The 27,094-nt window shown below is 55.7% G+C and overlaps 2 protein-coding genes across 27 annotated transcripts in view; one reads left to right on the forward strand and one right to left on the reverse strand.

Annotated features, from left to right (window-relative positions):
* The first annotated feature begins 1 nt into the window (after position 1).
* XRCC3 (X-ray repair cross complementing 3) lies at positions 2-14,703 on the forward strand. Of its 5 annotated transcripts, none has more exons than XM_037831754.1 (8): positions 2-172; positions 2,587-2,676; positions 4,321-4,473; positions 5,062-5,274; positions 9,761-9,915; positions 12,128-12,340; positions 12,507-12,547; positions 12,647-14,703. In XM_037831754.1, the coding sequence occupies exons 2-8, from the start codon at positions 2,622-2,624 to the stop codon at positions 12,876-12,878; spliced, it is 1,062 nt and encodes a 353-aa protein (XP_037687682.1). In that variant the 5' UTR covers positions 2-172; positions 2,587-2,621; the 3' UTR covers positions 12,879-14,703. The 5 variants fall into 5 exon arrangements, with proteins under 5 accessions (XP_037687682.1, XP_037687684.1, XP_037687681.1 ...); XM_037831756.1 differs by having other exon boundaries at positions 5-172; positions 4,336-4,473; positions 12,647-14,681; XM_037831753.1 differs by lacking the exon at positions 2-172 and adding an exon at positions 2,063-2,199 and having other exon boundaries at positions 12,647-14,686.
* Positions 8,490-27,094, reverse strand: part of KLC1 (kinesin light chain 1) — an 89,040-nt gene continuing 70,435 nt past the window's right edge. For 5 of the 22 annotated variants that reach the window (XM_037831718.1, XM_037831723.1, XM_037831719.1 and 2 more), the window contains 2 exons: positions 27,022-27,088; positions 20,504-25,847 (listed from right to left, as the gene is read on the reverse strand). In XM_037831718.1, coding sequence (XP_037687646.1) covers positions 25,764-25,847; positions 27,022-27,088 — 151 coding nt within the window. In that variant the 3' untranslated portion in view covers positions 20,504-25,763. Of the gene's footprint in view, positions 9,969-10,482; positions 10,833-11,212; positions 11,286-20,503; positions 25,848-25,997; positions 26,024-27,021; positions 27,089-27,094 lie in introns of those variants that run through there. The other 17 variants (XM_037831745.1, XM_037831740.1, XM_037831736.1 and 14 more) reach the window with 7 other exon arrangements.

Consider the following 27,094-nt stretch of genomic DNA (forward strand, 5'->3'; position numbering starts at 1 on the left):
GCAGGCTCCTCCCCTCACGAGGAAACTGGGACTTTGGGTTGGCCAGTTAGCAAGTGACGCAAAAGATACTTCTCTTCTGATTGGCGTAGGCGGCGCGGGCCCTCGGCGCTGATTGGAAGAGGGTACTGCGAAGGGCGGGACGGCGGAAAGAAGAGCGTTGAGAGTGCGCGAGGTGAGAGCGGCGGAGCGGCGGGACGGCGGGGCGGGGAGTGGGGGGTTCCGGGCCGGGCGGGGCGCAGCTCTCAGGGTCCCTGGGGGTCCGGGGGGTGCCCCGGTGCGGGGCGCGCTGGGCGGAGCGCGTGGGAGTCGCCGAGAGGAGGGGCTCCGGGCCCTGGCCTGGGGGCTTGCGGGGGCCCCAGGGCCCAGGAGTGCGGGCAGCCCGGGAGGGGCAGCCCGCGGGGTCCCCTGGGTGGGTGGTCTGGGCCGCGCCGGCTGTCGTGGGGGGCGGGGGAGTCCAGGCGTGGGGGGACGGCACGGCCCAGCAGGGCCCCTCCCAGCAGCCTGCACGCCGGCTGAGGGCCGCAGGGCTCTGGGCAGCTCACTGCCCCTCTCGAGATGGGGGAGCGGGAGTGGAAGCCCGTCTGGGTCCTGGGCTACCCTCAAAAGGGCTGGACACCCTCACTCCCCGGCAGGGCGGCCCCTGGGAGACCCTTGCTGTGGGGCCATGTGGGCACGAACTGCAGGTAGCGGGGACTCGGGTGGTCAGGGCTTACCACGGCCCCCAGAGCAGGCTGCCTGGCTGCGATTCCAGCCCCGCTGTGTGACCGTGTCTTGTGGCTTAACCACTCTGGGCTTTCGAGTCCTGTTCAACAGAGGCCTAAAGTTCTCGAGTCAAGCGCACAGCAGAGGGCCTGGAAGGTGCTGACGCCTGATCGGCGCTTGGCGTTGTGTTGCCTTTGGGGCTCTAGGGAGAGGTTGAGGGGCCGCACAGCACCTGCACCTTAGCTCAATTTAGCTCTGAGCTTTGCGGGCGAAGGAGGAATAAGTTTCAGTCCCATGGGTGATTCTACCTGCCATTTCTTTCCCAGGTGTAGGCCCCTGGGGGAGGGCGAGATGGGATGAGGCGAGGTGGGGGCTTTGGGTTTATTGGGATGACTCTGAGACAACACTGAACCCCAGTCGTTCTGAACCATTTACTTTGATGCACTAGTTTGGAAAGGGCTTTGCTCACCTGCCTTTGATTCCTTATTATGCATAAACGAGAGCAGCACCTACAACCCCGAACACTACCTCACGTTGGAAAGGGCCCTTCCCGCCGTGGCCTGGATGCAGCATTTCCTGCTCTCCCCTCCTGCTCTTGGAGCCCTCAGCACATGTGGCCCCCAGGCCGTTTCCTGCAAGTCTGTAACTTGTCTGGGAAGCCATGTTTCCCCCCTGGGGGCTCCCTGTGCTCAAACTTCACCCTGGTTGGAAGAGCACAGGGGAAGTGAGCACGCCCGGAGGACAGGGTGGACCTCCGTTCCCCGACAGTGTAGACCTAGCCTGGGCCCAGCTCAGACTCCAGCTTTCTAACGGATGGTCCTGGCAAGGGGGCAGCCCTGCCCAGCACCTGGCCGGACGGGCTTGTGGCCCCCGGGCTGCCCGAGGTCGTGGGGCGGCCTCTGCGTGTGTCCCCTCCCCACCTCAGCAGGGCTCACTGCCGGCCGGGAGAACCCACAGGCCTCCGAGGGCCACTCCCCAACCTGGCAGCCACCTCCCAGGGTGGTGGTCAGCCCCGGGGCGCTGGTTTACTGGTGCCCCCCTGGCTGCACGTCGGAGCATCCTGTCACCGCTGGTGCCAGCTCCGTGGCCATGACTGCTCTGTGATCAGGCTGGGGGATGTGCGGGTGCAGGAGACGGGTTCCTAAAGACTGCGAATCGGGATGGTAGTGTCCAGGCCAGGCTTCCCAGGACAGCGGGGAAGGCCACGGTGCCAGCGACCCCTCAGCTGAGCTGCGCTCCAGGTCACCCACCCTGGACTCGGGCGACGCAGCTGCCGGCTCAGCAATCCCTGCCCTCCGCTGACGTGGACGAGGGCACTGACGGGCGTTTGAACGCTCTGACCTGGGCTGGCGGGAATGGCGGCCCACACGCAGGCCGGACACGGCGCCACCCGTTCCTGCTGGAGGGCCAGGTGGCCGTGAGGCTCAAGCTCCCCAAACGTCCCGCAAACCCAGGTTCTGCCCGCCGTTCCAGGATCAGCAGAGACGCTGGAGGGAGGTTAGACTGGAGAAGGCAAAAGACGCTCCCGGCTGGGAGCCCTGTGCACAGGCTGCAAAAACCGCCCAGCACCCCAGTAGCCCTGGGTGGGACACTTATTTCTAGTGCTTTCTGCAGACGCTGGCACCACTGTCCTCCAGGGCAGCGGCGGGGTGGGGTTTGTTCCCAAGTGCAGAAACGTGGAGTCTGCGGTTTCCCAGTTACCGGACAATTTTTAGGCATGAGTTGCTCTGACAGGAGTGTCGCCTTGGACCCGTGTGGGTCAGCGCTCCTGGGACGTGGGCTTCACGGGGCCTCCTCGGGCCTCCGGCTGGAAGGGATTTAGTGGACCTGGGGATTTTGGCTGAGCACGTCCCCACCCGCGTCTCTCGCCTCGTCTGCTCCTAGGGGATAAGCCAGCTCTGCCGCCCACACCCTCAGAGATGGACGTGGAGCAGCTGGACCTGAACCCCAGGATTATTGCTGCGGTGAAGAGAGGTGTGTTTGCGTTTACCGCGTGGGTGCACGAGTGGGGTCCCACCCTCCTGCCTTCGCTCACTCTTTCCAGACCCGGTGCCGACCGTTTGCCCCGATCCCGGGATGTGCACTGGGCTTTTTTTTTTTCTTTTTAACTGAAGGAGCTTTTAGAAAGTTGACGCTGTTTTTATCCAGGTGACATATGCATGCTGTGTGGAGAGTGGAGTAGAATCACTGTCTGTTCTTGGTGTCTTTTAGCAGGACCTTTGCTTGTCTTTAAACCTGGCTTCTGCTCCAGCTGGCAGGGCTGCCAGTTGCTGACAGGCTCCCTGCGGTTGGCGTGAGGGCTGAGCCTGCACCGACTTCCCACCCTGGGGGACCTGTTGGGTGCCGTGGCCATCGGGGACACAGGCCCGGGCCACTCTAGGACGTTTGTTGGTCATGTAACGGGAGCCCTGAGCACATGCCCAGCACCAGGCATGGTGACGCTGGGAGTGGGGAGTGGGGGGTTGGCTGTCCCTTTCTCCATCCTTGGTTTTTTTTGGGGGGGGGAGCCTCCTTTGTCACCTCACGGTCACAGAATGGTTGCTGCAGCTGTCAACATCACGTCTGCAGTCCCAGAACCAGAGCCCTGTAGACCTTCCCGGCTTGCGTCGCCCCAGCTGCGGGGGGATCTGGGGAGTGGGACTGCGGCCAGTTGGGGGTTCTCACCACAGAGCCCATGCCTGGGCCCCGTGCTGCCCCAAGGGACCGTCATCTCAAGCTCTGCTCTTTGCCTTGAAGCCCGTTTTGTTGGATTTTAGAACCGCTGCCCTTGGTTTCTTTTGGCTCCTCGCATATGTTTCCTCCCAGCCTCTGCGGCCTTTTGTCTTCCAGGTGCCTTTCGGAGAAGCAGGGCAGTAGTTGCGTTTTTCCTTTTTCCTTCCCCCGGCCCCACGGTCTTTGTTAACTGGAGATTCGGCACGTGTCTAATTTAACCGCTGATGTAGCTGGACTTAAACCTCCCACGTGATGCTGAGCTACTTGCCCTCCTTCGTTGTCGCTCTTTTTTGCCTTCCCAGTTTGGCTGGGGGTGTCTCTGTTGTGTGGGGGTTTTTCCCGTCTGCTCGTGTGGAAGTCATGCCCTTGCCCAAGCTGAAAATTAACTTATTCACCTTCCGGATGCTTTAACGTCTTCATCTTCCCTACCCTGCTCTTAGCAGCTGTCGTGGGTTCCTACTCTAATTCTCAGTTCCTTTTACCTCTGAGGCCCTCGGCCATTCTTCTTTTGTAGTGTTGCTGCTCTTTCGACTTGGGGGGCTCTGCTTTCCCTCCCGGCCTCTGCGTCCGCTCGAGGGGTGTCCTCGTCCCAAGGCTCAGTGCAGCCGTCTCTGCCTGAGACCCTTGGGATGTATGTGGCAAAGGTACTTGTGCATCATCCTCTGTCCCCAGGGGGTGTGGGTCCTGGCTGGCCGTTGTGTCCGCTGCTTGCCTGGGGGATGGTCCCGGCTGCGGCGTCTGAAGGCCCCGGTGCCCGGTGCGGGCAGCTGCTGCCCCTCGCAGCCCTGGCCACGGGCCTCCCCCTCGGGGCCGGGTTCTGAGGCGCTGCCCCAGCCCGGTGCAGGTTTCCGGCAGCTCCGCCTCGTCGGGGTTGCCTTGTGCTACTCTCCTGACTCTGCCACGTAGTTTGTGTGATTCTAGCCGGACTGAAGGCAGTGAAGGAGGTTTTGCAGTTCTCTGGGCCGGACCTGCAGCGGCTGACCCGGCTGCCCGGCGCCGACGTCCAGCGCCTGCTGAGGACGGCCTCGTGCAGCCTGCGGGGCGGCAGTGGCATCACAGGTGGGGGCCGGGAGTGGACAGGGTGGGGGGGTTTCCCTCCTTCCAGGCCCGGGGGGGCATGACAGGGAACATCCAGGACGGGGGTCCCCACCATGTGCAGGACACCCCAATTCTTGGTCTTCCCGGGCCTCAGCCTGCATTGGGGAAGAGGGGAGGGCCTGGGGTCCGGTCGTCAGCAGCGCGAGTGTGTGCACGTGTGGGTGTCCTCGCCCCGCCCCTGCCCTCCGGTGGGTCTAGAAGGGGTCTAGAAGGGGTCTAGAAGAGGGCCCAGAGGGGCCAGCAGTGTTCTGGGGGCGCCTTCCCTGCCTCGCTTCCCCATTATCCTCCCGATTCACGTCACTGATCCTGGGGCCCACTGGAGCCCAGCGGGGTGCTCAGGGACCCTGGGGGCACCACAGTTAGGGACAGTTCCGGAGGTCAGTGTCCCTGTGCCGCACACTGAGCCCCGGGGGTGGGCGCCTGCTTGGGGGACGGTCCCCCCAGATGGCACCCCGAGGAGCTCCCGACGGGGCAGGCCTCTCCTCCAGGCAGGGCCCCGGGTGGGCCGGGGGTCTGGGGGCCCAGGTGACGCCCGACCCCTGCCAGCAGCGCTCCACCTGCTGCGGCACAAGGACGCCTTCCCCGCGCAGCACCAGCGCCTGAGCCTCGGCTGCCCGGTGCTCGACGGCCTGCTCCGCGGCGGGCTGCCCCTGGACGGCATCACCGAGCTGGCCGGCCGCAGCTCGGCAGGGAAGACCCAGCTGGCCCTGCAGCTCTGCCTGGCCGTGCAGCTCCCGCGGTGCCACGGCGGCCTGGAGGCGGGTGAGCGCCCGGGCGGGAGGGTGCGTGGCGGCTCCCGGTTCCCAGGAAGGATTCGGGGTCACGAGTGGCCCAGCGGGGCCGGAAGGATATGGGGCGCGTCCTGGTCCCCCTCCCCACCCACACCCCCTGGTGGTCTCTGCGCTTCAGCAGAGAAACTTCGGGAGTGGCAGGTGCAGGCTGCTTTTTGATCCTCGCCTTCCAGTCCAGCCCCCTCCCCACTGGCCAGGGGGATTCTGGTCGTTCTCACCCGCCAAGAGGGCCGGTGGGGTTTGGGGGGCACCGTGGGCCTCCTTAGGAGGGGTCAGCATTTACCCCATTCCAGAGGCATGGTCTGGAATGATCTGGAAGGACCAGGAGGTGGCCGTGATCAGGGGCTCCCTGTTGAGGCAGAGACCGGGTTGGAGCTGGGTTCCTCTCCTTTCCTTGCCACGTTCCCTGAGTTTGAAATTCTATCAAAGCAAAATCAGATCACAATTTAAAGTTATATCTGGAGACTCTTCTCAAGGGCGTGTGCCGAGGTGCCGGGGGGGACGGAGCAGGTGGGTGAGGGCCCCTGGCCTTTTATTGCCTTTTGAGTAAGGATGTAACTCAAACCCTAAGATTCACCCCTTTAAAGGATAAAGTTTGGTGGTTTGGGGTCTATTCATAAGGTTGTGCAAACCCTACTGCTTTCTAATTCTGGGACATTTTCACGACTCCAGAGACCCCAGACCCATCAGCAATCTCTCCGGACACCCTCTGCCAGTCCCAGGCGATCACAAGTCTACTTGTCACCTGATTTGCCTGTTCTGGATGTTTCCTCTCAGAGGAGTCACATTTGTCCTCTTGTGTCAGCTTGCTTTGTGCAGCATGAGGCTTCAGGGCCCACGGGTGTTACAGCACACACCGCCCCTCGCTTCCTTCTCAGGACTGAGGGATTCTCCATCGCGTGAGTGGACCACAGTGTTCATCCCCTCGTCTTTTGGTGGACACTTGGGTGGCTTCCATCTGTGGCGGCTGTGAACACTGGTGTGCAGACATCTGTTTGAGTCCCTGCTTTCAGTTCCTTGGGGTATGTTCTTAGAAGTGGGGTTGTGGGGTCATGTGGTAATTCTATATTTAACTTCCTGAGGAACGGGCCAGGCTGTCCTCCGTAAGATCCACCCCTTTAAAGGGTAAAGTTCCCACCAGCAACCAGTGGGCGTTCCTGTTTCTCCACATCCTCTCCCACACTTGCAGTTTTCTGGTTTTTAAATAGTAGCCACCTTGTGGGTGTGAAATGGCATCTCATTGTGGGTTTTGTTTGCGTTTCCCTGATGGCTAGTGATGTTGTGCATCTTTTCATGTGTTTATTGGCCATTCATAGCTCTTCTTTGGAGAAATATCTGTTCAGGTCTGTTCCAGTTTGCTAAAGCTGCCGGAATGCAATATACCAGAAATGGATTGGCTTTTTTTTTTTCTATCATAATTGAGATTTTATTGGTTGTTCTGAAGATCAGCACACAGATATTTTGAACAATCTGTATGCAATTAACATATGTGCTGAAAATCCAAAAAGCTATACAGTTGTAATTTCTTTTCTAAAGTGATTCCAGTGACTTTCCAGCTTAAACTTGGGAGGCAAGTTTTCCCTAAGAGGATGTCAAGTACCAATATCTTCAACTGTTGATAAGCTGTTACATTGTAACTCCCAGTAATTCACAGTTTAACATCATACTTGCTACACACTCCTGTTTCCGATCTTTCACAGCATAGAAGAAAGTTACTAGGAAAACTGCATGACCGCAACCACGGATGTTGCCGAGTGCACACGGTTCTGACCGGGAGAGCCAAGATCAGGGAGCGGTTTTAACAAACCATCCTACTAAAAAACGGGAATAGAAGTAATTTTAAATGTTCAACATACGTTAAATGCAAGACGTGACTCCAGGTCACCATGTAGTGTGCCTCGTGTACAGGGTGTAAAAACTGCCGCCCCGCCCTACGGAACGCTGAAGTTGACAACCAGGAAGTCAAAGCCTCCGTAATTCAATATCCCAGTATTTTCTGGTTGTACCAAAATTAAACAACCAGCAAATGATTTCTCCTCTTAAAAAAAAAGTATTTACACTTTAAAAATGGGATGAGGTGGGATTCCAGTCTCCTTGTTAGAAGTGTTTCTCTAGCGCTGCTGAAAACTTGCGTTTATGAAATAGTTGATGAAGCCTTCCTCTGGCTGCACGAGGAGGAGGGACGGGGAGTGCTGAGACCCGGGCTCGGCGTCCCCCTCTGCTGCCCCAGAGGCCGGGCGCGCCTCCTTCCTGGCTCTCCGTCTCCGCAGGTCCACCTTCCCGAGTTTCCTGGTCAGCCGCGTCAGCTCGCTTTCCCTTCGCTCCTCTTTTCCCTTTTGGCTGCACCTTTTGTCCGAGGACTTACCCTCTGCCGCTGTGTTTTTGGTTTTGTTTCCGCTTCCGCAGGAGCAGGCCTAGCTGATGGCCATGCCGGCTTCCTCTCGGGCGCCTCCTTCCCGGCGCCTCCGGCCGGGCCCTTCCTCTTGGGCACCGCGGAGCGGGCACCTGCCGGGTGCTGCGGGCCACGGCCACGCCTCCCACCGCCCGAGCTGCTGGGACCCGCTGGATTGGCTTTTATAAAGGGGGTTTATTAGGTTACAGATTCACAGTCCTAAGGCCATAGAAGTGTCCAAACTGAGGCATCAACAGATGACACCTTCCCGGAAGGCCGACGGCGTCCGGAACACCTCCGTCCTCCGGGGAGGCGCGAGGCTGGCGTCTGCTGGTCCCCGGCTGCGTTCCGGCTCCTGTGCATTGTTGCTTCTTTCTCCCAGGACGTTTCTCTCTAAGCACCTGGGGGTCCTGTCTAAGCTCCTCCGGGGCAAACCGTGGCCTTCATCCCCTAGCTCAGCGTCTCCAGACGTCCTTCTGTCCGCATCGCCACGTGTCAGCAACTGTCTGGGTCTGTGTCAGCCCCTGGGCTCTTTTTTTTTTTTAACTTATTCTGAAATATGACATATATACAAAAAAGGTAATATCTTTCAAAGTTTGCTTTAATGAGTAGTTATATAGGAAATTTCCAAAGCTGTTACGAATTACAGTACCATAGTTTCAGTTATTTCCTTATTGTGAAGTATAATGTATATACAAAAAGGTATAGCTTTCAAATGACAACAAATAGCTATAGAACAGATTTCAAAGGATGCTGTGTGTTACTGTTCCACCATTTCAATTCTTTTCCTTCTAGCTATTCTAGTACCCTAGCAACTAAGAAAAATACAGAGTCAGTATTCATCATCCTTTGTTAAATTCCATCTCGTCTGTTGCTCCCCCTTCCTCTAGTTTACTCACTTTCCTGATCTTCAGGGATGTCTCGGCAGTGACCCCCTAACATAGTCATGTTGAAAAGGGGTGTCCACTTTACGAGCAAAGGGGACACATCTGGTTGATGTTCTTGAAGCAGCTGTTGCCTCTGGATTTTGGAACTTGGCTGGCAAAGGAGCTCCCGTTTTTTAATTGGGGGTCTTTATTGTGCTGTAGGAGGTTCTGGTGGGTTCTGGATATTAAGCCCTTATCTGATATATGGTTGGGACCTATTTTCTCCCATTTTATATATTGCCTTTTTATTTCCTTGATGAACAAAAATTTTAAATTTTGATGAAGTCCATTTTACCTATTGTTTTTTTGCTTGCTTGTGCTCTTGGTGTCATGTTTAAACAATTGTTGTCTGACACAAGGTTCTGGAGCTAATCCCCCATGTTTCTGTCTGAGTTTTTCGTGTCAGCTCTTAACTGTCGGCCTCTGATCCGTTCTGAGTTGATGTCCATGTTTGGTGAGAGGCAGGGTCTTGCTTCGTTCTTCTCATGTGGATCGCCAGTTGTCCCTGCAGCGTCACGGGCTCTGGGCCCCCTGCCCACTCTCCCTGGAGGCCCCTGGCCCTCCCAGCTATGCGACTCAGGCCCCCGGGACCGCGGCGTCCCCCACGTGTTTAGCAAAGACGTGGGCATTGCTCAGGAGGGGAAGTGGTGGAGGAGTCGCTCATAGGTGCCTGCGGGGGCCTCTCCACGCCCTGATGGAGTCCCCAAGTGGCACTCGCTGCCCCATCTGCTACTCTGTCTCCCCCACCCCCAAGTTTGGGTGACGCATCCTCGGTGTCCCTGCCCACCCCACCCAGCCCGGGGCGCCCGCATAAATGCTGTCCTGTACTCACAGTGAGGGTTGCCCGGGGGGGCAGGGTGCTGGGTAGGTGCAGCTTTTTCAGCTCAGGGCTCAGGACAGGGGCATCCCACCCCGGGGGTCGAAACTGGGGAACTGGGGCCCCGGGGCCAGCCCAGCTGCTTCCCAGAGGGGCCGCGGCGGGGGAGTGTGAAAGCAGGCCAGCCTTGCACCGGGCTGTCCGCTTCCTCTGGTGGGGGCTGGGGAGCTTTGGGGTTTGGTTTCCAAGCAGGGGGCCTCTCTGCATGGGTGAGGGACCCCCCAGGGACCCTCTGGGACCTCAGGGCTTCCCCGTTCCCCAGGGGCCGTCTACATCTGCACCGAAGACGCCTTCCCGAGCAAGCGTCTGCAGCAGCTCATCGCCCAGCAGCAGCGCCTGCGGATGGACGTCCCGGGGGAGGTGGTGGCGAAGATCAAGTTTGGCAACCACATCTTCGTGGAGCACGCGGCCGACGTGGTGAGTGGGGAGCGGGCCGCACAGGGGCCTGGGGGCCACTGGGCTCAGCAGAGCTGGAAAAGGGAAGAAAAGGGAGGCAGAAGCCTGGGACCTGTTCTCCAGCCGAGCCCAGAGCCGCAGCCCCCCCCCCCCCCCCCCCCGGGGCAGGCTTGAGTTTGGGTTTTAATTCTGCCTGCTCTTTGGGGCCCAGGGGCTCCCCACGCTCGTCTAGAGTGCCGTGGCCCTCAGCTCCCCGGGCACACCCCATCTCCAACAGCACCTGGTCCATGCGGACGGCCACAGGAGCTGGGACGCAGGCCGGGGGTGGTGGGGCAGGTGGACCTGCAGAGCCAGGCCCGGGAAGGGTTTCTGGCCAGGCGGGGCCCGGGTGGGCCTTGCCGTTGAAAGATTGTCGCTCAGCCGAGAACGGCGAATTGCAAGATTTGGGGGGAAGAAGTGAGCTCGGGAGCAAACCAGGACAGAAAGATAGAAATAAAGCCTGGTGGGCGTCTCCTGCTGGCACGGCCCCCCTCCCGGAGCCCTCAGCCGCCCCCTGCTTCTGAGAAGTGCTGTAAAGAGCAGCTCAAGTAAAGGGCAAGGCATATAAACTTTAATTTTAAAACATTTACAATAAAATATGTTATCATAACTCTGGGTCAATGGCATGTTGAGAAATGAGGCACGGCACGGGGTTGGGGGGCTCCCAGTGGGGGACTGGGAGGGGGCGGGCTGCCCTTGGCGGCCGAGCAGGGGCCCTCCGAGGCGTGGGCCGGGGTCACTGGGCCTGTCCGTTGTGCCCACTGCAGCTGCCCAGTCCCCTGGGGCCCCACAGGCTTGGTGCTGACGTGTGCTCCCCGGGGTGGAGGAGCTCGGGACCCCAGAGCCACTCTAGGCCTCGCTGGCAGGTGTCCTGGAGCGGGGGGCCCATGGGGGCCTCACTGCGAGAGAAGAGGGGGTGTCAGAGCCGGGCCTGTGTATTTCTGAGGCTTTGCTCTGCAAACGGTTCTCTGGGCCAGGAGCAGGTGCCCTGTCCTGCTGGCCTCCGCACCCTGGCTGGACTCTGCAGGGTAGCTTCCCTGGGTCCCGGGGACCGTGTCGTCCCAGAAGAGCCTCTTGGGCCATGCCAGCGGTGTGGCCGCATGAGCCGGGCCTGGGTGCTGCCCCCCACATCAGGGCTGCGTCCCAGCCCGGCCAGCAGTCCCCGCCTGCCCTGACCGTCCAGCTGGGGCTCCTACACCCCCGGCCTCCTGGTGCCCCCCCCCCCCCGGCCTCTCCCCCACTCTGAAAAGAAGGGGTAGGGCGGGGTGCAGGGACTCACGTTCACGCTGGAATCTTCCAGGCCACTGCTGCTGTTGTCATTTTCCACGAAAATAGGCTCTCCTGGGGACACCCTGGAGGGGGACAGAGAAGTGGCCTTCGTGGAGGGCTGGCTGCGGGTGTCCACCTCAGAGATGTCTGGGTGGGGACGGGCAGCCCTGTGCTGCCCGGCTGGCCGGCTGCAGGTGTCTGGGGAGAACACGGGCTTGGGCCGGGGGCCTTGCCTCTGCCGGTGGGCACGTGTCCCGTTTCCACCCCGTGGCCTTGGGGACCCGGAGGGGCTGGCCCAGGGCGGGAGTGGGGGAGCCCTTCTCCCGTGAGCTGAGGAGCTGGGGCCTGGGCCCCCACCCAGCCCGCAGCACAAGCACCCTTGCTCTGGCTGGTCTTGGGTGACATGCCCACACTGGCCGGTGGTGGACGGTCCTGGCCGTGTGTGGGGCCCATTGCCCAGTGTGGGGGCCGCTGGGGCCTGCGATGGCCCCAGGGTGGTGAAGCCGCGGCAGGAGGGGCCAGATCCAGGAAGGACCGAGGCAGCGGGACGGGCAGGACGTGAAGGGGTTGGGTGCCCACCCAGGGCCCACCACTGGGGACAGGGTGGGGAAGAGGGGCTGCAGCGAGGGCTGCATCGGACAGCGGGTGTCCTGGGGCATCACGGCTGTGTGGGAGCTTATGTAGGGGGCAGCCCCCTTGGTGGGGAGAGTGGAGGGAGCCGGGGGCCTGGATGAGGAAACCGGGAGGTTAGCTCAGGGCCTTGTGGGGAGCTGGTCAGGTGAGGGCTGCGATGGCCCCTGAGGAGGTGGCTGCCAGGCAGCCGTCGGCAGCTTGCGTTCCCCACGTGCCCGTCTCCAGGGGTCTGGTCTGGCTTCTGCCCCCGTGTCCACGGCCCTGACGCCCTGCTCTGCCCATCGTCCCCTAGGACGCCCTGCTGGAGTGTGTGGCCAGGAGGGTCCCCGTCCTGCTGGCGCAGGGAAGGGCCCGCCTGGTGGTCATCGACTCAGTGGCAGGCCCCTTCCGCTGCGAGTGGGACGGCTCAGACCCCGGCACCAGGGCCCGGAGCCTGCAGTCTCTGGGGGCCACACTGCGCCGCCTAAGCAGCACCTTCCAGAGCCCGGTGCTCTGCGTGAACCAGGTGGGGGACCCCTCGCACACCCCAGGACCCGCACGTCTGGCTGGCTCAGAGGAGCGGGGGGCCAGAGCCATGTGGGGTGGGGGGCGGCGGCCCTGGGGCCCCTCGTTCCCTGTGAAGTCTCAGTGTTGCTCTGGGGCCGCCCACCCACCGTGCTTGGCCCTTGCAGGTGACGGAGGCTGCGGGGGAGCAGGTGCCTGGGCCGCCGGGGTGAGTGCCAGCACGGGCAGGGGTGCGTGGGGTCCTGAGCCGAGGGTGGGCAGACCGGGGCATTAACGAGGTGACTTGGCCTGATGTCTCTGCCCTCAGGTCCTGCGATGAGGGGCTCTCCCCGGCCCTCGGGATAACCTGGGCCAATCAGGTCCTGATGAGGCTGACGGTGGACCGTGCCCGCGGCGAGGAGGCACTGCCCGGCCACCCAGCGCGGACCCTGCGGGTGGCCTTTGCTCCTCACCTGCCCCCGTCCTCGTGCTCCTACACGGTCAACGAGGAAGGTGTGCGTGGGACGCCTGGGACCGAGTCCCTGGGACAGAGCCGCTAGGACAGCCGGCCGGGCCTGGGAGATGGCCCGACTTGGCAGGACCCTTAAAACTGCGCTCGCAGCACGGACGGCGCCCGGCCCTGCCACGGCCTCTGGAGCCACCCCAGCCTTCCCCCCTCGGGCTCGGGGAGCTCCAGCAGCCCCAGCCCCACACCCGGGACCGGGACAGCCACACGCAGCCCACCCCACAGTGCTGGGCGGGCCCCTGCCCTCCTTCCCGTGGCTTTCTGAGATGCTGTGCTGTCGGAAGGCACCTCAACTGGAGGGAAAGGAGCTACCCTGGCTTGCCACCCCCCTTCCCGGGGCCCACCCCCGCCCTGGCTCACTGCACCCTGAAGACGGTGGAAAGTTTCCCATCCAGACACGTGCTCGGTTAGGTGCCGGGTGGAAGGGTCCCTACAGAGAGCCAGAACAAATGGCAGAGAGGCCTGGGGGAGAGCTGTCTGTCTGTCTGTCTGTCTGCTGCGTTCCCCAACCCCAGCGCCCACCAGCCCAGCCTGGACCAAGTGGTAAAAGCGGCTGCAGGTGCTGCTGGTGATGCCCAGGGGCCCGGCCAGCCTGTCAGGAAAGCCAGTCCCAGGCAGGGGGAGATCACCCAAAGCGAGCGGCCCCCCACGTGTCCCGGCGCCTCCCCCCGGGTGGGGGCCTCAGTCCTCAACGGAAAGCCGGACCACCCTCAGTCACACCTGGGCCGTGGACCCCAGGGTCCGACCTGCTGACCCTCGAGACCAGGCCCGGCGGACACCATGGCCGTGACGCCCAGCCCAGGAGCTGGGGCCCCGCACACCGGCTGCCCAGACACCCACTGGGCCTCCCAGGGCTCACCCCGCTGCCCGCAGTGCCGGGCGAGGGCAGGTAGCACCTGGACCCGTCCCCAGGTGACAAACCCAGGGAGCAGGTGTCCCACTGCCAGGCTTGTCCTCAGGGGTCACCTTGGCCAACCCGGGGACCTTCAGGGTTTTTGCTTTTGTATTTTATATTTTGACATAACGAACAAAAACTGAGTTTATATCTTGACTCAGAGGTTTCATGATTTTGGATTAAAGACAAGTTCCTAACTTCCCCTCCCCCAGTATCCTCTGCTGTTTGCATCTCTGTGTATTGGCTATTTACAGTCGTCTCTTATAAGTGACATCGTGCAGTGTCCTCACGTGTCTTGCTTATTTTGTTGAGTGTAACGTTTTCAAGGTTCTTCTGTGTTAACCGCTTGTTTCAGGACTTCATTTTTTTAATGACCAAATAATACTCCATTGTATGTGTGCACATTTTGTTTGTTCGTTCATCTGTTAACGGACACAGGTTGTTTCCAGGTTTTGGCTCTTGTGAATAATGCTGCCGTGAACATTTGTGTGCACGTCTCTGTTTGCCACCCTGTTTTCACTCTCAGTATGTCCTGGAAATGGGACCGCTGGGCCAAACAGTGATGCTGCATGTGACTCCGAGGAGCCGCCGTGCTGCTTTCCGCAGGGAGTGCACCACTTTCCATCAGACCAGCAGCTCGAGCTCCAGTTCCTTCGTGTCTTCTCCACATGCTGTTCTCTGTTTACTTTTTACTAATAACCGTTCTTGTGTTTTGATTTGCATTTCCCTTGTGGCTGTTGACGTTGAGCATCTTTGTATCTTTGGAGAAATGTCTATTCAAGTCCTTTGCCCATATTTTAACTGGGTAGACTGCCTTTTTGTTGTTGCATTATAAAAGTTCTTTAATATTATGGATATTGAACCCTTCTCCAGTATATGGTTTGCAACTACTTTCTCCCATTCTGTAGGTTATTTTCTCACTTTTCTTGATAATTTCCTTCAGTGCATACAAAAGTTTTTAATTTTGATGCAATGAAATTTACCTATTTCTTTTGTCGCTTGTGCTTTTGGTGTCGGATGAACCCACTGCTGGGTCTCAGGTCATGAAGATCTGCCTCCCTGTTATTTTTAAGGAATGTGTAGTTCCAGCTCATGCATTCAGGCCCTCGATGCATCTGGAGTTGGTCTTGGCATGTGGTGTGAGGTGGGGATCTGACTTCCGCCTTCCGCCAGGAATAGCCAGTTTTCCCAGCACAACTTGGTGAAGAGACTCTCCTTGCTGCAGAGACTCAGCGCAGTCAGCCATAGGGGGCTGCACCACAAGGCCCACCTCAGCGGGGAGGCTGGGCCCAGGCCGGGGCAGCCCGCGCTGCACCACCCGGGCCTGTTCCGGGGGTCCAGGTCACCTCCTGCCTGCTCCCCCCCGGCCGTCACCACAGTGTAGCTCCCGCAGTTGGCCCTGAGGTGGTGTTCGGGAACTGGACCGTGTGCCTCTGCAGCCCCAGCAACGCTCACCAGACCCTGGTTCTGAGAACCTCACCGCGTCAGCCCAGCAGCAGTTGGCAGGCAAATGTTTGGAAGCTACTGGACCAGATCATTTCTGAGGTCTTGTCAGCACCAACATCCTCTCTTGCCAGCATCCAGCCATGGATGTCGTTAGCATCCCAGACCCCACCAGTCTTGACGCTAAAGCAGCCACCAGGACCCCAAGTGAGAAGGAGCCGCCCCTCAAACCTGCAGGCACGTGTGTGGACGGCGTGTCCTCTGTGAGCAGGTGTGATGCCCACCAGCTGGTGAGTGTTGCTGGATCTGCAGAGCTAGAGAAAGGAGGGCCACGGTCCAGTTCCTGGACACCACCTGGCAGCCATGTGCTGCTCCCAGCCTCCGACCCAAAGGGTTCCAGGGCCCAGGCCTGCTCCCCAAGCCTGGGCCACAACTGTTGGGGAGTCCAGTTCCACTCTTGCCAGTGGAGGCTGTGCCAGCAGCTGCCCTGGCCAGCTGCACCCACCCCCCATCTGTGCCACTCAGCCCCAGCCCAGGGCCTGGGCGCCATCCCAGACACCCTCTGGATGAAGCCAGACAACATGATGGTCACCTCCCACCCATTCCTGGGTGCAGGCCTGCGGGCGAGTTTCTGGTCCCAGAGCTGCGTGTCTGCTCAGTCCTGCAAGAACGGCGCACGGCGAAGGGGCAGGTGGTGGCAGAGCCTCAGGAGCTTGAAGCCAGGCGGCTCTCGGGGAAGCATGGGGTTCAGTAGGCACCCCGGCATCAGTGTCGGAGAGCACTGGCCTGCCCCAAGCCTGGTGCCGTGCCTCAGCCCACCCCGGGCGGCATCCTAACCCAGCTCTCTCTGAGCCACGCTCTGCTGCCGCCTCCATGGCCCTGCAACCCAGAGTGGCCGGTGTCCCCAGAGATGACCCCTCGGACCCCCCAAAGGAGGGCTCTAAAGGCAGCCCCACCCAAGACACCCAAGTCCCCGGAGCCCTCGGGGGCCACTGGGAAAAGTATCAAACCATCAGACAGCCCCTGAAGCATCTGCAGAGACAGCAGCAAGCCTGCTCTTCCGAGGCTGCCAGCTCCCCACCAGCACTTCCCGGAGTCGGGTTCAGAATCACCCACACAGCATCGGGGAAGCCAGACGGGCAGACACAGGACCTGCCGGCCCTGCGGGTTCCAGGAAGGCCCCTACTGGGGCACCTGTAGGGCACCACTGCAGGGACCCCGAGCCCGGTGCCAGAAGAGGAAGCCACTGCCCTGCCCAGGAGCACAGGCTCAGGGAGCCCCCGGGTGACGGAAGACGGGACAAGAGCCTCACCAAGACCAGGGGGTTGTCTCTCAGTTCTGGGCCCTGGGTCCCACAGGTGGCAGCCCCACTCCCAAAAGTGTGGGACACAGTGGCAGAGCACAGCCCTGCGGGCACCCGCCCTGGCCCTGGCCAGCCCCAGCCCAAAGCCCACATGGGTGATGGCACAGGCAGAGCTAGCTGCAGCGCACGTGTCAGAGCCCTGGGTCCCCCAGGCGGAAAGGCCACCGCGATGGTTGTGGACGTCTTCAAAACGGCACCAACCCCATGCCGGCCAGCGGGTGAGGCAGCCTGGGGTGTGCACAGGTTCTCTGCAAGAAGGTGGAACCAGCACTGCAGCTGGCGGAGCGTCCACACCAGGGGGCCGTGCACACTGTGCCCCTGCCACTGCGCCTCGGTTTCCACAGGGGCCGCCCACAGAGACGAGGGGCTCATCACACAGTGCCCGCGGCCGCCTGTGACACCCATGTCTGCAGAGCAGCAGTTGTGTCGGGCACTGCAGGCACCAGCAGCCTTCCCAGACACGACCTGGCTGGGAGCGGGGCCTCCTCCTGCCAGGCCACACTGGCCGGGCCCCGGAAGTTCAGCTGGCACAGACTCCCGTGTCAGACGCTCTAAGGAGATGCAAGACCACATGTCCATGGCTGCCCATTCCCAGAGGATGGTGGGGAAAGCGGAGGGGCTGAGCTGCCAGGCAGGCCCAGGGGCCCTCCTGCCACCACGAGCAGCAAATGGCCACACATAGGCGAGGGCCCAGGAGAGGAAGACAGGGAGGGGGCAGTAGAGCCAGGGGGGGGCTCCAAGGAGGAGGTGTCTGAACCCAGCAGGATGTGCCGGTGAGCCTCTGCTGGCCAGGCAAGAGCCAATGCCCAGAGCCAGCCAGAGGCCTCACAGTCCCGCAGATGTGGCTGAGGCTAAGGGCCGTGAGGTCAGGGTGGCGCCATGGAGGAAAAAGGACTCTCCTCCAGAAAAAAAAAAGGAAAAAAAATTGGCCCAAGATGTGTGAGTCTGTTTCCGGACTTTCAGTTCTGTTCCGTGATCTATTTGTCATTGTATCACCACAGTTTTGATTACCGTCCTTTTATACTACAATTTGAAATCAGGATGCGCACATTCTCCAGCCTTGTTCTTTTTTCAAGATTGTTTTGGCTATTCAGGGCCTCTTGCACTTCCATATTAATTTGAGGATTGGTTTTTCCATTTCTGCAAAAACAGCTGCTGGAATTTTAATAGGGATTGTGTTCAATTTGTATATTGCTTTGGGTAATACTGACATAACCAATCCATGAACATGGAATGTTTTACCATTTATTTAGGTCTTTAATTTCTGTTAGCACTGTTTTGTAGTTCTCAGTATACAAGTCCTTTCCATCCTTAATTTCATTTATTTCTGCACATTTTATTCCTTTAGATGCTATTGTAAATGGGATTTTCTTAATTTCGTCTTCAGGTTGTTCATTGCTAGGGTATGGGCACACAGTTGTTTTGTGTGCTGATCTTGTACCCTGCCATTTGCTGAACTCGTTTATTAGCTCTGAGTGTCCTTGTGGATTCCTTTGTGTTTTCTATACATAAGACCGTGTCATCTGCAAACGGGGTTCTTTTTCTTTCCCTTTCTTGCCTAACTGTTGTGGCAGGAACTTCTGGTGCCTTGCCAGGTAGCAGTGGTGAGGGCAGGAATCCCACCCCATTCCTGATCTTAGGGAAGGAAGATGTTCGCTGTGGGTTTTTCATAAATGGCCGGTATCACCTCCCCTTCTGTTCCTACTTTTTTGGGTGTTTATCAAGAAAGGGGGTTGGATTGTGTTGAATGCCTTTTCCAGCATCTGTTCAGATAATCGCTCTACTTGTGTGGAGCATCACACCGATTTTCCTGTTGAAACATCCTTGCGTTTCTGGGATGAATCCCACTTGGTCATGTGTGGAATGTGTTGTTGGATTCAGTTTCCTGGTATTTGGTGAAGGATTCTGCATCTGTATTCATAAGGGAGACTGCTCTCTGGTTTCTTTTTCCTTGTGATGTCTCTGCCAGGCATTGGTAACTGAGTCATGTCAGCCTCATAGGATGGACGGGAGGTTTTCCTCTTACTGATTCTTTGGAAGAGCGTGAGGGGCTGGTCTTGATTCTTCCCTAAGTGTCTGTAGAATTCACCGGTGAAGCCACGTGGTCCGGGATGTTCCTTTGGTGGAAGATTTCTCATTATTGATTCAGTCACTTTACTCATTTGTTGCTATTTTCTATTTCTTCTTGAGTCAATATGGGTAACTGATGTATTTCTAGGAATCCTTCCGTTTCTTCTAGATTATCTAGCTAGTTGGCATACAGTTGGTTCATAATTCTCTCTTATAATCCTTTTTATTTGTGTAAAGTCGATAGTGGTATCTTCATTTTCCTTTCTAAATTTAGTTATTTGCATCTTTCCTCCCCTCCCCCCGCCCCTTTTTTGGTCACACTAGCTAAAGGCTTTTCAATTTTATTGATTTTTTTTTAAAGAACTTTTTGTTTTGTTTATTTTCAGTTCTTCTGTTTATCTATTTCATGTATCTCCACTCTAATCCTAATTTTATTTCTCCCATTGACTTTGGGTTTATTTTGCTCTTACTTTTCAAGTTCCTCAGGATGTAATGCTAGGTTATTAAGACCTATCTTCTTTTTTAATATAAGCATTTGTAACTATAAATCTGTGAGTGCTGCCTTTGTTGCATCCCAGTTGTGTTGTCTTTGTTTTCATTTCTAAGTATTTTCTAATTTCCCTTGTACTTTCTTCTTTAACCTAGAGCATGCTGTTTAATTTCCACAAATATTTGTGTAAATTTTCCAGTTTTCCTTATGTTACTGATTTCTAGCTTCATTTCGTTGTGGTCAGACAGGCTACCTTTTATGAGTTCAGTATTTCAAAATGCACTGAGACTTCTCTAGTGCCCTAGCATATGGTCCATCCTAGAAAATGATCCGTGGGCACTTGCTGGGTGAAGTGTCCCATATGTGTTGGGGTGAAGCATTGTTCAGGTCCCCTAGGTCCTTACTAATCCTCTTTGGATGTTCTATCCAGTGTATTGAAACCTACTGCTACTATTGTAGAAACACGTATTTCTTCCTTCAGTTCTGTCGATACTTACTTTATATATGTTGGTGCTCCACGGTTAGTTACGTGTAAGTCTATAATGTTAAGTCTTCTTGTTGAAGTGATCCTTTTATCAATATATAATGTCCTTTGTCTCTTATAATGGTTTTCGACTTTGATATTAATATAGCCACCTGATTAGTATTTGCATGAAATATTTTTTTCCATCCTTTTATTTTCAACAATTTTACCTATGAATCTAATATGGGTCATGTTTCTTTAGCCATTCTGCCAATCTCTGCCTTTTAAGTGGAGAGTTTAATCCATTGACATTTAAAGAAATCACCGATAAGGCATGATTAACTTCTGCCCTTTTGCTACTTGTTTTTTAAGTCTTATACCTTTTCTGTCCCTTACTACTTTCTTTTGTGTTTAGGTGCTCTTTAGTAATGAGCCATTTTGAATCACCCATCCATTCCTTTCATGTATAATTTTTAGATTTTTGCTTTATGGTTACTAAGGGGATTACACTTAGCACCAAATCTATTATAACTTAGAGTTTGTGTTACCTCCAACAGCCTACACTTACACAGTACCTATAATAGTAGGTAGTACCTACATCCCACCAGCCCTCCCTTTTATGTTGTCACAAATTACATCTTTATGCACAGTGTGCCAGTAACAAAGATTTATATTTGTTATGCAGTTGAATTTTAAGCCTTGTAAGAAGTAAAAGAGGGCATTACAAGTGGAAAATGAAATCATACTGGCTTTTATATTTATTTACCCATGTTTTTACTTAAACCGGAGATCTTTACCTTTTCATCCAGCATCGAGATACCATCTAGTGCCCTTTCCTTTCAACATGAGGCCTCCCTTTAGGATTTGCTGTAGGGCAGGCCTCGTGGTAATGTGCGCCCTCAGTCTAGGACTGGTTAGCTTTACCAGGTGTATCATTTTCAGGTCATGGGTGGTTTTTTTTTTTCTTTCAGCACTTTAATGTGTCTTTCCCCTGCCTTTGGGCCGCCATGGTTTCTACTGAGAATTCGGGTGTTCACCTTACTAAGGACCCCTTGTACGTGACACGTTGCTTCTCTCTTGCTGGTTTTAAGATTCTTTGCCCTTGGGCATCAGACATTTTGATCGTAGTTGAGTCTCAGGGTAGATCTGTTTGGGTTCACCTGCTTGCCTTCATGGAGCTTCTTGAATTGGTGTCTTTCATCAGATTTGGGAAGTTTTCTGCCATTATTTCTTCAAACAGTTTTTCTGGCCCTTCTATCTCTTTCTCTCCTTTGGGACTTCTATAATGCATACATTGGTACGTTTGATGATAGCCCACTGGTTCTTCAGGCTCTGTTTTTTTTTCATTCATTTTTCTATCTGCTCCTCAACCTGGATAATTTCAGTTGTTTTGTTTTTGAGTTCACTTCTGGATCCTCCAATCTGCTCGATTCCCTCCATTAAATTCTTCACTTCAGTTATTGTACTTTTGTGTTCCAGAATAACCATGTGGTTCTTCTTTATAATTACTATCTTACTGAAATTCTCATTTTCTTCATACATTGTTTTCCTGATTTCTTTTAATTCTTTGCCTGTTTTCCTTTGGTTCATTGATCTATTTATGAGTTCTTCCAAGACCTTTGATTAGTAATTCCAGAGACTGCATCCTCCAGAATATTTCCCACTGAATTCTCTTTTTTTCTGTGACTGGGCCATATTTTCCTCTCTCCTTATAGATTCTGTAATATTGTTGAGAACTGGACATTCTGAGTAGTATGTTGTGGTCACTCTGGAAATCTGGTTCTTCCACTTTTCAGTCCACCAGACTAACAACAAGAAAAAAAAAAAAGGAAATGGGGGGGGTAAAACAAAAACTAACACAAAACACCCCTCACCCACCCTACACACACAAAAAAAACACAAGAAATAACAACTAAGTGCACGTCTCTCCAAGGTGCTTGTCCTGAGCTGGCAGGAAGCCAGAAGCTGCAGCTTTCACGGCTGAAACCAGTATCTCTACCTGGTCTTCTGCGATTCACTAGACACAAAAGTACAACACAGAAAAAGCAAAAAGAACAAGCAACCAAAAACAGAAAAAGAGGAAGAGGTGCACAGGCTCTTCATGTCCCTGCAGGTGCTGGAGTGAGGCCGGAAGCGGCTCCTGTGCAGAGGGCAGAGCCCGAGGCTGGAGTCTGGGCCGTGCCCTCCAGGCCCTGCCGGGCAGACGTCCACACCCAGGAGGAAAACAAAGCCAGCTCGTCACCTCCCTGGACGCTGGTGGGAGGCTGGATGCGCGGCTGCCCAGAAGGCTGAAATCGGTCAGCTTCCACACTGCTGCCTTGGAGTCCCCCAGACCCCAACTTTTGGAGGAGGTGCCCTCTGCCGGCCTGCACCCCCCACCCCCGGGCCATGCCGGAATCCACAGCTGCTGCCGCAGGGCTGGGCGATGGGAGCTGGCTGCTGTTCGCGCTTTCCAAAACCTGGACCCTGGGCAGCGTCTGCCTCCTCTGGTGCTCCTGTAGTTGTTCCAGTGTCCACTGTGGTTCCGGGGTCACCACCCAGTCAATCCCAGTCTCTCTGTCCAGCTCTTTCATTTTTTTAGTAGACGGAGCAATCTGTGGAACTTCCTACTCTGCCATTTCATGCCTGTGCTTCTCTGGCAGGTGCTTTTATTATTACCCTCGTTTTCAGGTACGGACACTGAGGCCTGGAATAGTCCTGTTAACTTAACCACCCTCACCACAACCCCGCTGTACCCACTCCACAGATTAGGAAATGGATGCTTAGCCAAGGTTAGCTTCCATCTGGTTCTGGCACTGGCCCTCGGGCCAGCCCCGCTGGTGACCCCACAGCCCGTCTGCTCTAGGGCTGAGCACCCACGGGTGCAGGAGGTCAGGGCTGAGGAGTTCTCAGAGGCAGCTCTAGGGGGCGAGGCGGGGGGTCTGTAAATCCCTGAAATTACAGTTTCTGCTTATGCACTTTTCTAGGGCAGGAAGATCCAGTTACAACTTTCAACAGCGTTTCAAAGCATCTGTGACCTAAAGAGTTAAAGACTCGCTGGTATAAAGACAGGAGGAAGCTCATTTGGGGTTGAATTTTTACAAATAGTCTTCTTGCAAAAGCACAGGGGCTTTACAACAGGAAATAAGAGATTTTATTTTTGTGATTAAATACAAGCAATACCGAGTGATTTTCTCAGCAAATCATACCAGTAATTAGGAAATAAAACTACAGGTCCAAGACACAGAGTGTACACGTAACAGAAGTGGACACACAGCCCTGGAAGCAGAAACCCACCGGTCGTGCGGGGGCTCGGCCCCGGCAGCATCTCGGGAGCCCCTGCCGGGTCTGGGGAGCCGGGCCCCACCCCACGGCACACGCCTGTGGGGGCTCCTCTGCGTTCTTCTGACACTGTGTCTGTGGGACCCCTGCCCACTCAGCATCCCCCAGCAGTAGGTGGGAGGGAATGGGCCGGGGTCTCGGGCCTCCCATGTAGGAAAGACTTTTCTCACCCCAAGTGTTAGTTACACAGCACAGTCTTCAGAGGCTAAAGGCCGAGTCTGTAGAGATCTGTGACCCCTCAGTGTCATCTGCCACATTATTTTATTAAACACTTCAAAACTACTGTAGCTCATCCCCATGCTGGGGGAAGTTTCCTAAACAAAATGCCCATCTTCACGTCTCAGCCCAGAGTACTGACCAGTTCACGTGTATAACGCCATCTACCCCACAAGATGTGGACAGTCACTCAAAGCTTGCTTTGGTCGTGTGAATATTAAGTGCCATTTTAGTTTTCAGAAATCTAAACATAAATATTACAGTGCTCAAAAATAAGTGCAAATATTAACACATCAGAAATAGTTTCGTTAATGTAACATGCCTTCCAAGATAATACAATAGTTATGAGAATGAAAAATCTGCTCTATAAATTATAAACATATCATTAGCAATACTTGTATTTTACCGTAAGCACTGAATTTCTAATTATACTGATATTCCTAGCAGCTTTCCCTATCAAATGATAGGATTTTTTTAATTCCAGAAAAACTATCGGAATCCCTCCAGTACTATAAACCCTACGCCCAAGCTCTGCCCGCCCAGCCACCCCCGCGTGCGGGCCGTGGGGCGGTGCCCTGTCCTCTGCCCCCACACCCGCGTGGTTCGCACCCACCGCCCTTGGGAAGAGGCCAGGGAGGGACGGAGAAGCCGTGCATCACCCGCCCTTCGCGAGCCCTGCTCTCCCGCACCTGCCCAGCCCGCCGCTGCAGCTGCCTTCCAGACACCCCAGCAGCTCTCGCCGGTTCATCCATCCACTAGTTGGGGGGCCTTTAACATGACTTTGAGAGAAACTGTAGAAACTGGTGCTTGCCCTCACCTAGGGGCCCCTTCACCAGAAGGGGAGACAGTGAAGTGGAGAGACGGCTGGTACCTGCTGCTGCTCTGCAGAAACTGTGGTTGTTACCAGATTTGAAATAGGGTACACCCTGGTTTAGTTATATGCTGATGCAAGTTCAGAAGTCAGACACCGCAGATTCCCCTGCAACAGACCCTCTCTGACACCCTTCCGAGTTCCCTGACCCAGAACACGCGTCCACACAGCACTGCCGAGACAATCCCCAACTCACGAGGGGGCCAGGCCAGGCAGCTTCGAGGCCAGGTTAGGTCCAACAAAGGCCACTGGTAAAAGCTGTCTGTTCTCATAGATTTGGGAGCTTAAAATTAAATTTCATAGCCTGATTTTTATTCTTTATAAATGCCTATTGCTTTTTTCCAGAAAGAACTGCCACTAAGGGAAACTGGGTTTAAAATACACTGCATCAGCGTTTGAGCGAAGGAGGACAGAGGAGGGAGACCTGGGAGCGCTCCGCGGCCCCTCCTGGACGTCACAAGCCCTGCAGATATGAACTGCTTTTGGGCCTGTCACATCACCCTGGAGCACCACAAGGTCACTCTCAAAGAGCCACAGGATCCATGGGGACAAAGCTCTAGTTTTTTGTCCTTTGGGACCTTCTCACAACCAAATGGACTTTTTCAGCTCCTCTGTAGTTGCGTTTAGTCCATGAGAAGTAAACTGCCTGCAGCTCGGAAAGGGGGCACGGTTTTGGCCTCTCGGGACGGTGCCCGACGGAGTCTTCATAAACATTTAGAACCCCAGCCTTGCTGTGACAAAACCCCCGGTGACCACCTCACCTGCCGGCTCCCTCCAGCCCCTGCTCTGCAGGGACGGGTGTGGTGGGCAGCCCCTGCCCAGCCCTCTCCTAAGGAGGCCCTTCCCTGTAGCTGAGGGCAAAAAGTATATTTGCTGGGACCGCACCCAGGCCGTTATGTCACCCCTCGAACACGGACACCCGACGACATTCAGAGACTACACCCCGCCCTGCCCCGAGTCTGCGGTGGCTCTGCGCTCCGGCTCATCACTCTGGAATTACTGCACACCTTGAATTCTCTTCATCTGCAAGTCAGTCCCAAAAAGTACCTTAAGAAATAAGGCCGGAGGGTTGAATTGAAAATGTTACTATCCAAATCCAGCCTGTTACTTAACTCTATACAGGAAAAGCTTTTAAAGAATGAACCGTGCACATCCACATGCTAAGCACACAGAAGCCGCCGGGAGAGGGAACACACCCCGGGCGTGGTGGGTGAGCGCCCCGACACCCACAGAGCCGCTGGCCCCAGGCGAGCCAGCACCCCAGGGCCCACGACTTTGGAAAGAGACCAAGAAGACATGAAGCCCCTCCCAGGAAGCTGATTCATTTCTCCCCATTTCTTAACCGTTTTCCTCTAAATTTCAGGCATTACTGCCATGGATCATTCAACATTTGTCATTCCAAAAGGATGTAATACAAGGATTCTAGTTTCTTAATTCATAGCCTCATTGTACTCTTAGAATTGAAACTCAGTTCTGGGGTGGCAGCAAGTTAACAAGTGTCCACGGGCAGCAGCGCCCAGCTCCCTGTGTGCTGAGCCAGCTGCGGGCGCCCCTCCGCCTGGCGGCTCTGTCCCCAGGGCTGCCGATCAGCTAACAGAATTCTGGGGCGTGGATGCCACAGGGCTCTCTAAGAGGCAAACGTCCCGTGGTTGGTGGAGGTCACTGTCTAGGAAAGGAACCATCATCCGTGCCAAGGAGTCTACGCTCCAGCACCCCCTGTGCAGGGCGGTGAGGGGCTGGGCCAAGCTTTGAGGGCCTCGGTGCTTCTTTAGTCTCGGGGGTTTTAGCTAGCTCTGCCCGGACCCTCGACGGGCCAGGTCAGTGTGGCTGGCACTCAGAGCTCTCGAGTCTGCCAGACATTTATTTCGTTCCTGCATGAAAAAAAAACAAATGGAACAGTTATACCTCATGCAGTACCTCTGATGGCGCAAGCTTCAAGTGATGCCGAGGCACCAGCCACGGCGGCTGCACGGGGCAGCCCCACTGCTCAGACACGCACAGGGCAGCACAGAGAAATCGGGTTTGAAGAGACTGTATCAACTCAGACCTTTTTTAAAACAAAAAGATCTGTGTTTGTTCTCCTTACTAGGGTGCTTAAAGGAAACCACCCAGCGTACGTAGTTCAACCTCTCAAGCAAAGGCCTGGCGGAAGGCAGCCTGCCAACGGCCACCTCCCGTGGGGTGGGGTGGGGTGGTGAAGGCGACGAGCACCCACGCCCAGGGAGCCCCTTCCTGCCGAGGGTCCAGGCACAGCTTACTGGTTGGACCCGGCAGTGGGGAGAGCTGCCGGCCTGCTGGGGGTGGATCGGGAAGGCCGGTCGCTGCCAAGGGGCTATGAGTGCCAGCAGCTCTGTGGCCAAGGAGCCACAGCGCATTGCCCACGCCACCTGCAGACAGAACTGCACGTCTGCTGGGCACACTCGAGAGACAGGCCACGAGCTAGTCTCCAAGGGGCCTGGCACCCGACAGCACAAAGGAGCAAAAGAAATTTTAAAGGCTATTTTTGATGGAGAATAAGATGCCAGAGGTTTTAACATGAAGGTAAAACAAACGAAACATGACGTGTTTGCATCTTGGACAGTGACTTAGTCTGACAAAGTGCTAAAGATTTTAGTGTCAAAGTAACAACCTGTTAGTCACTGTTACATTAGTAAAGATTTGAATAGTTTTAAAACATTGAACAATGGCTTAACTGCACAATAAATTAATAATAACCTGATTAGAGGTTAAAATCATACAAGTGAATAATTGGTCAAGCTTTGATACTAACGTAATATCAAATTAAATTAAATAACTTTTAATTAGGTCAAATTTTTTTAAAAATTCAAACTTTAAAGATCATTAATATACTGAGAATGTTTGTTCATGATACATATAGCAACATTATGCATACTAAAATGTAATTACGATGACTGTTTGTCTAAGAATCAAACACGTGAATGCTGAAACCACACTGTCACCACGACAGTGGGCCCCGAGCCGCGGGGCACGGGCAGAAGGGCTGCCACGCCTGTGGGCCCCGGCACCGAGCGGGCGGCTGCTTACTTGGATGCGATCCTCGGCTGCCTTGCTGCCCACGTCCAGAACACGCAGAGAACTGGCGCGCTTCATGCTGCAA

The sequence above is a fragment of the Choloepus didactylus genome, chromosome 4 (assembly GCF_015220235.1).
Source record: "Choloepus didactylus isolate mChoDid1 chromosome 4, mChoDid1.pri, whole genome shotgun sequence".
NCBI lineage: Eukaryota > Metazoa > Chordata > Mammalia > Pilosa > Megalonychidae > Choloepus > Choloepus didactylus.

Bases quoted from the DNA above. Each gene is read 5' to 3' on its own strand.
- XRCC3 (XM_037831754.1), top strand. From the start codon at position 2,622: ATGGACGTGGAGCAGCTGGACCTGAACCCCAGGATTATTGCTGCGGTG. The intron at 4,474-5,061 runs GTGGGGGCCGGG...CCCTGCCAGCAG, and splicing joins GGGCGGCAGTGGCATCACAG to CGCTCCACCTGCTGCGGCAC. The intron at 5,275-9,760 runs GTGAGCGCCCGG...CCCGTTCCCCAG, and splicing joins CCACGGCGGCCTGGAGGCGG to GGGCCGTCTACATCTGCACC.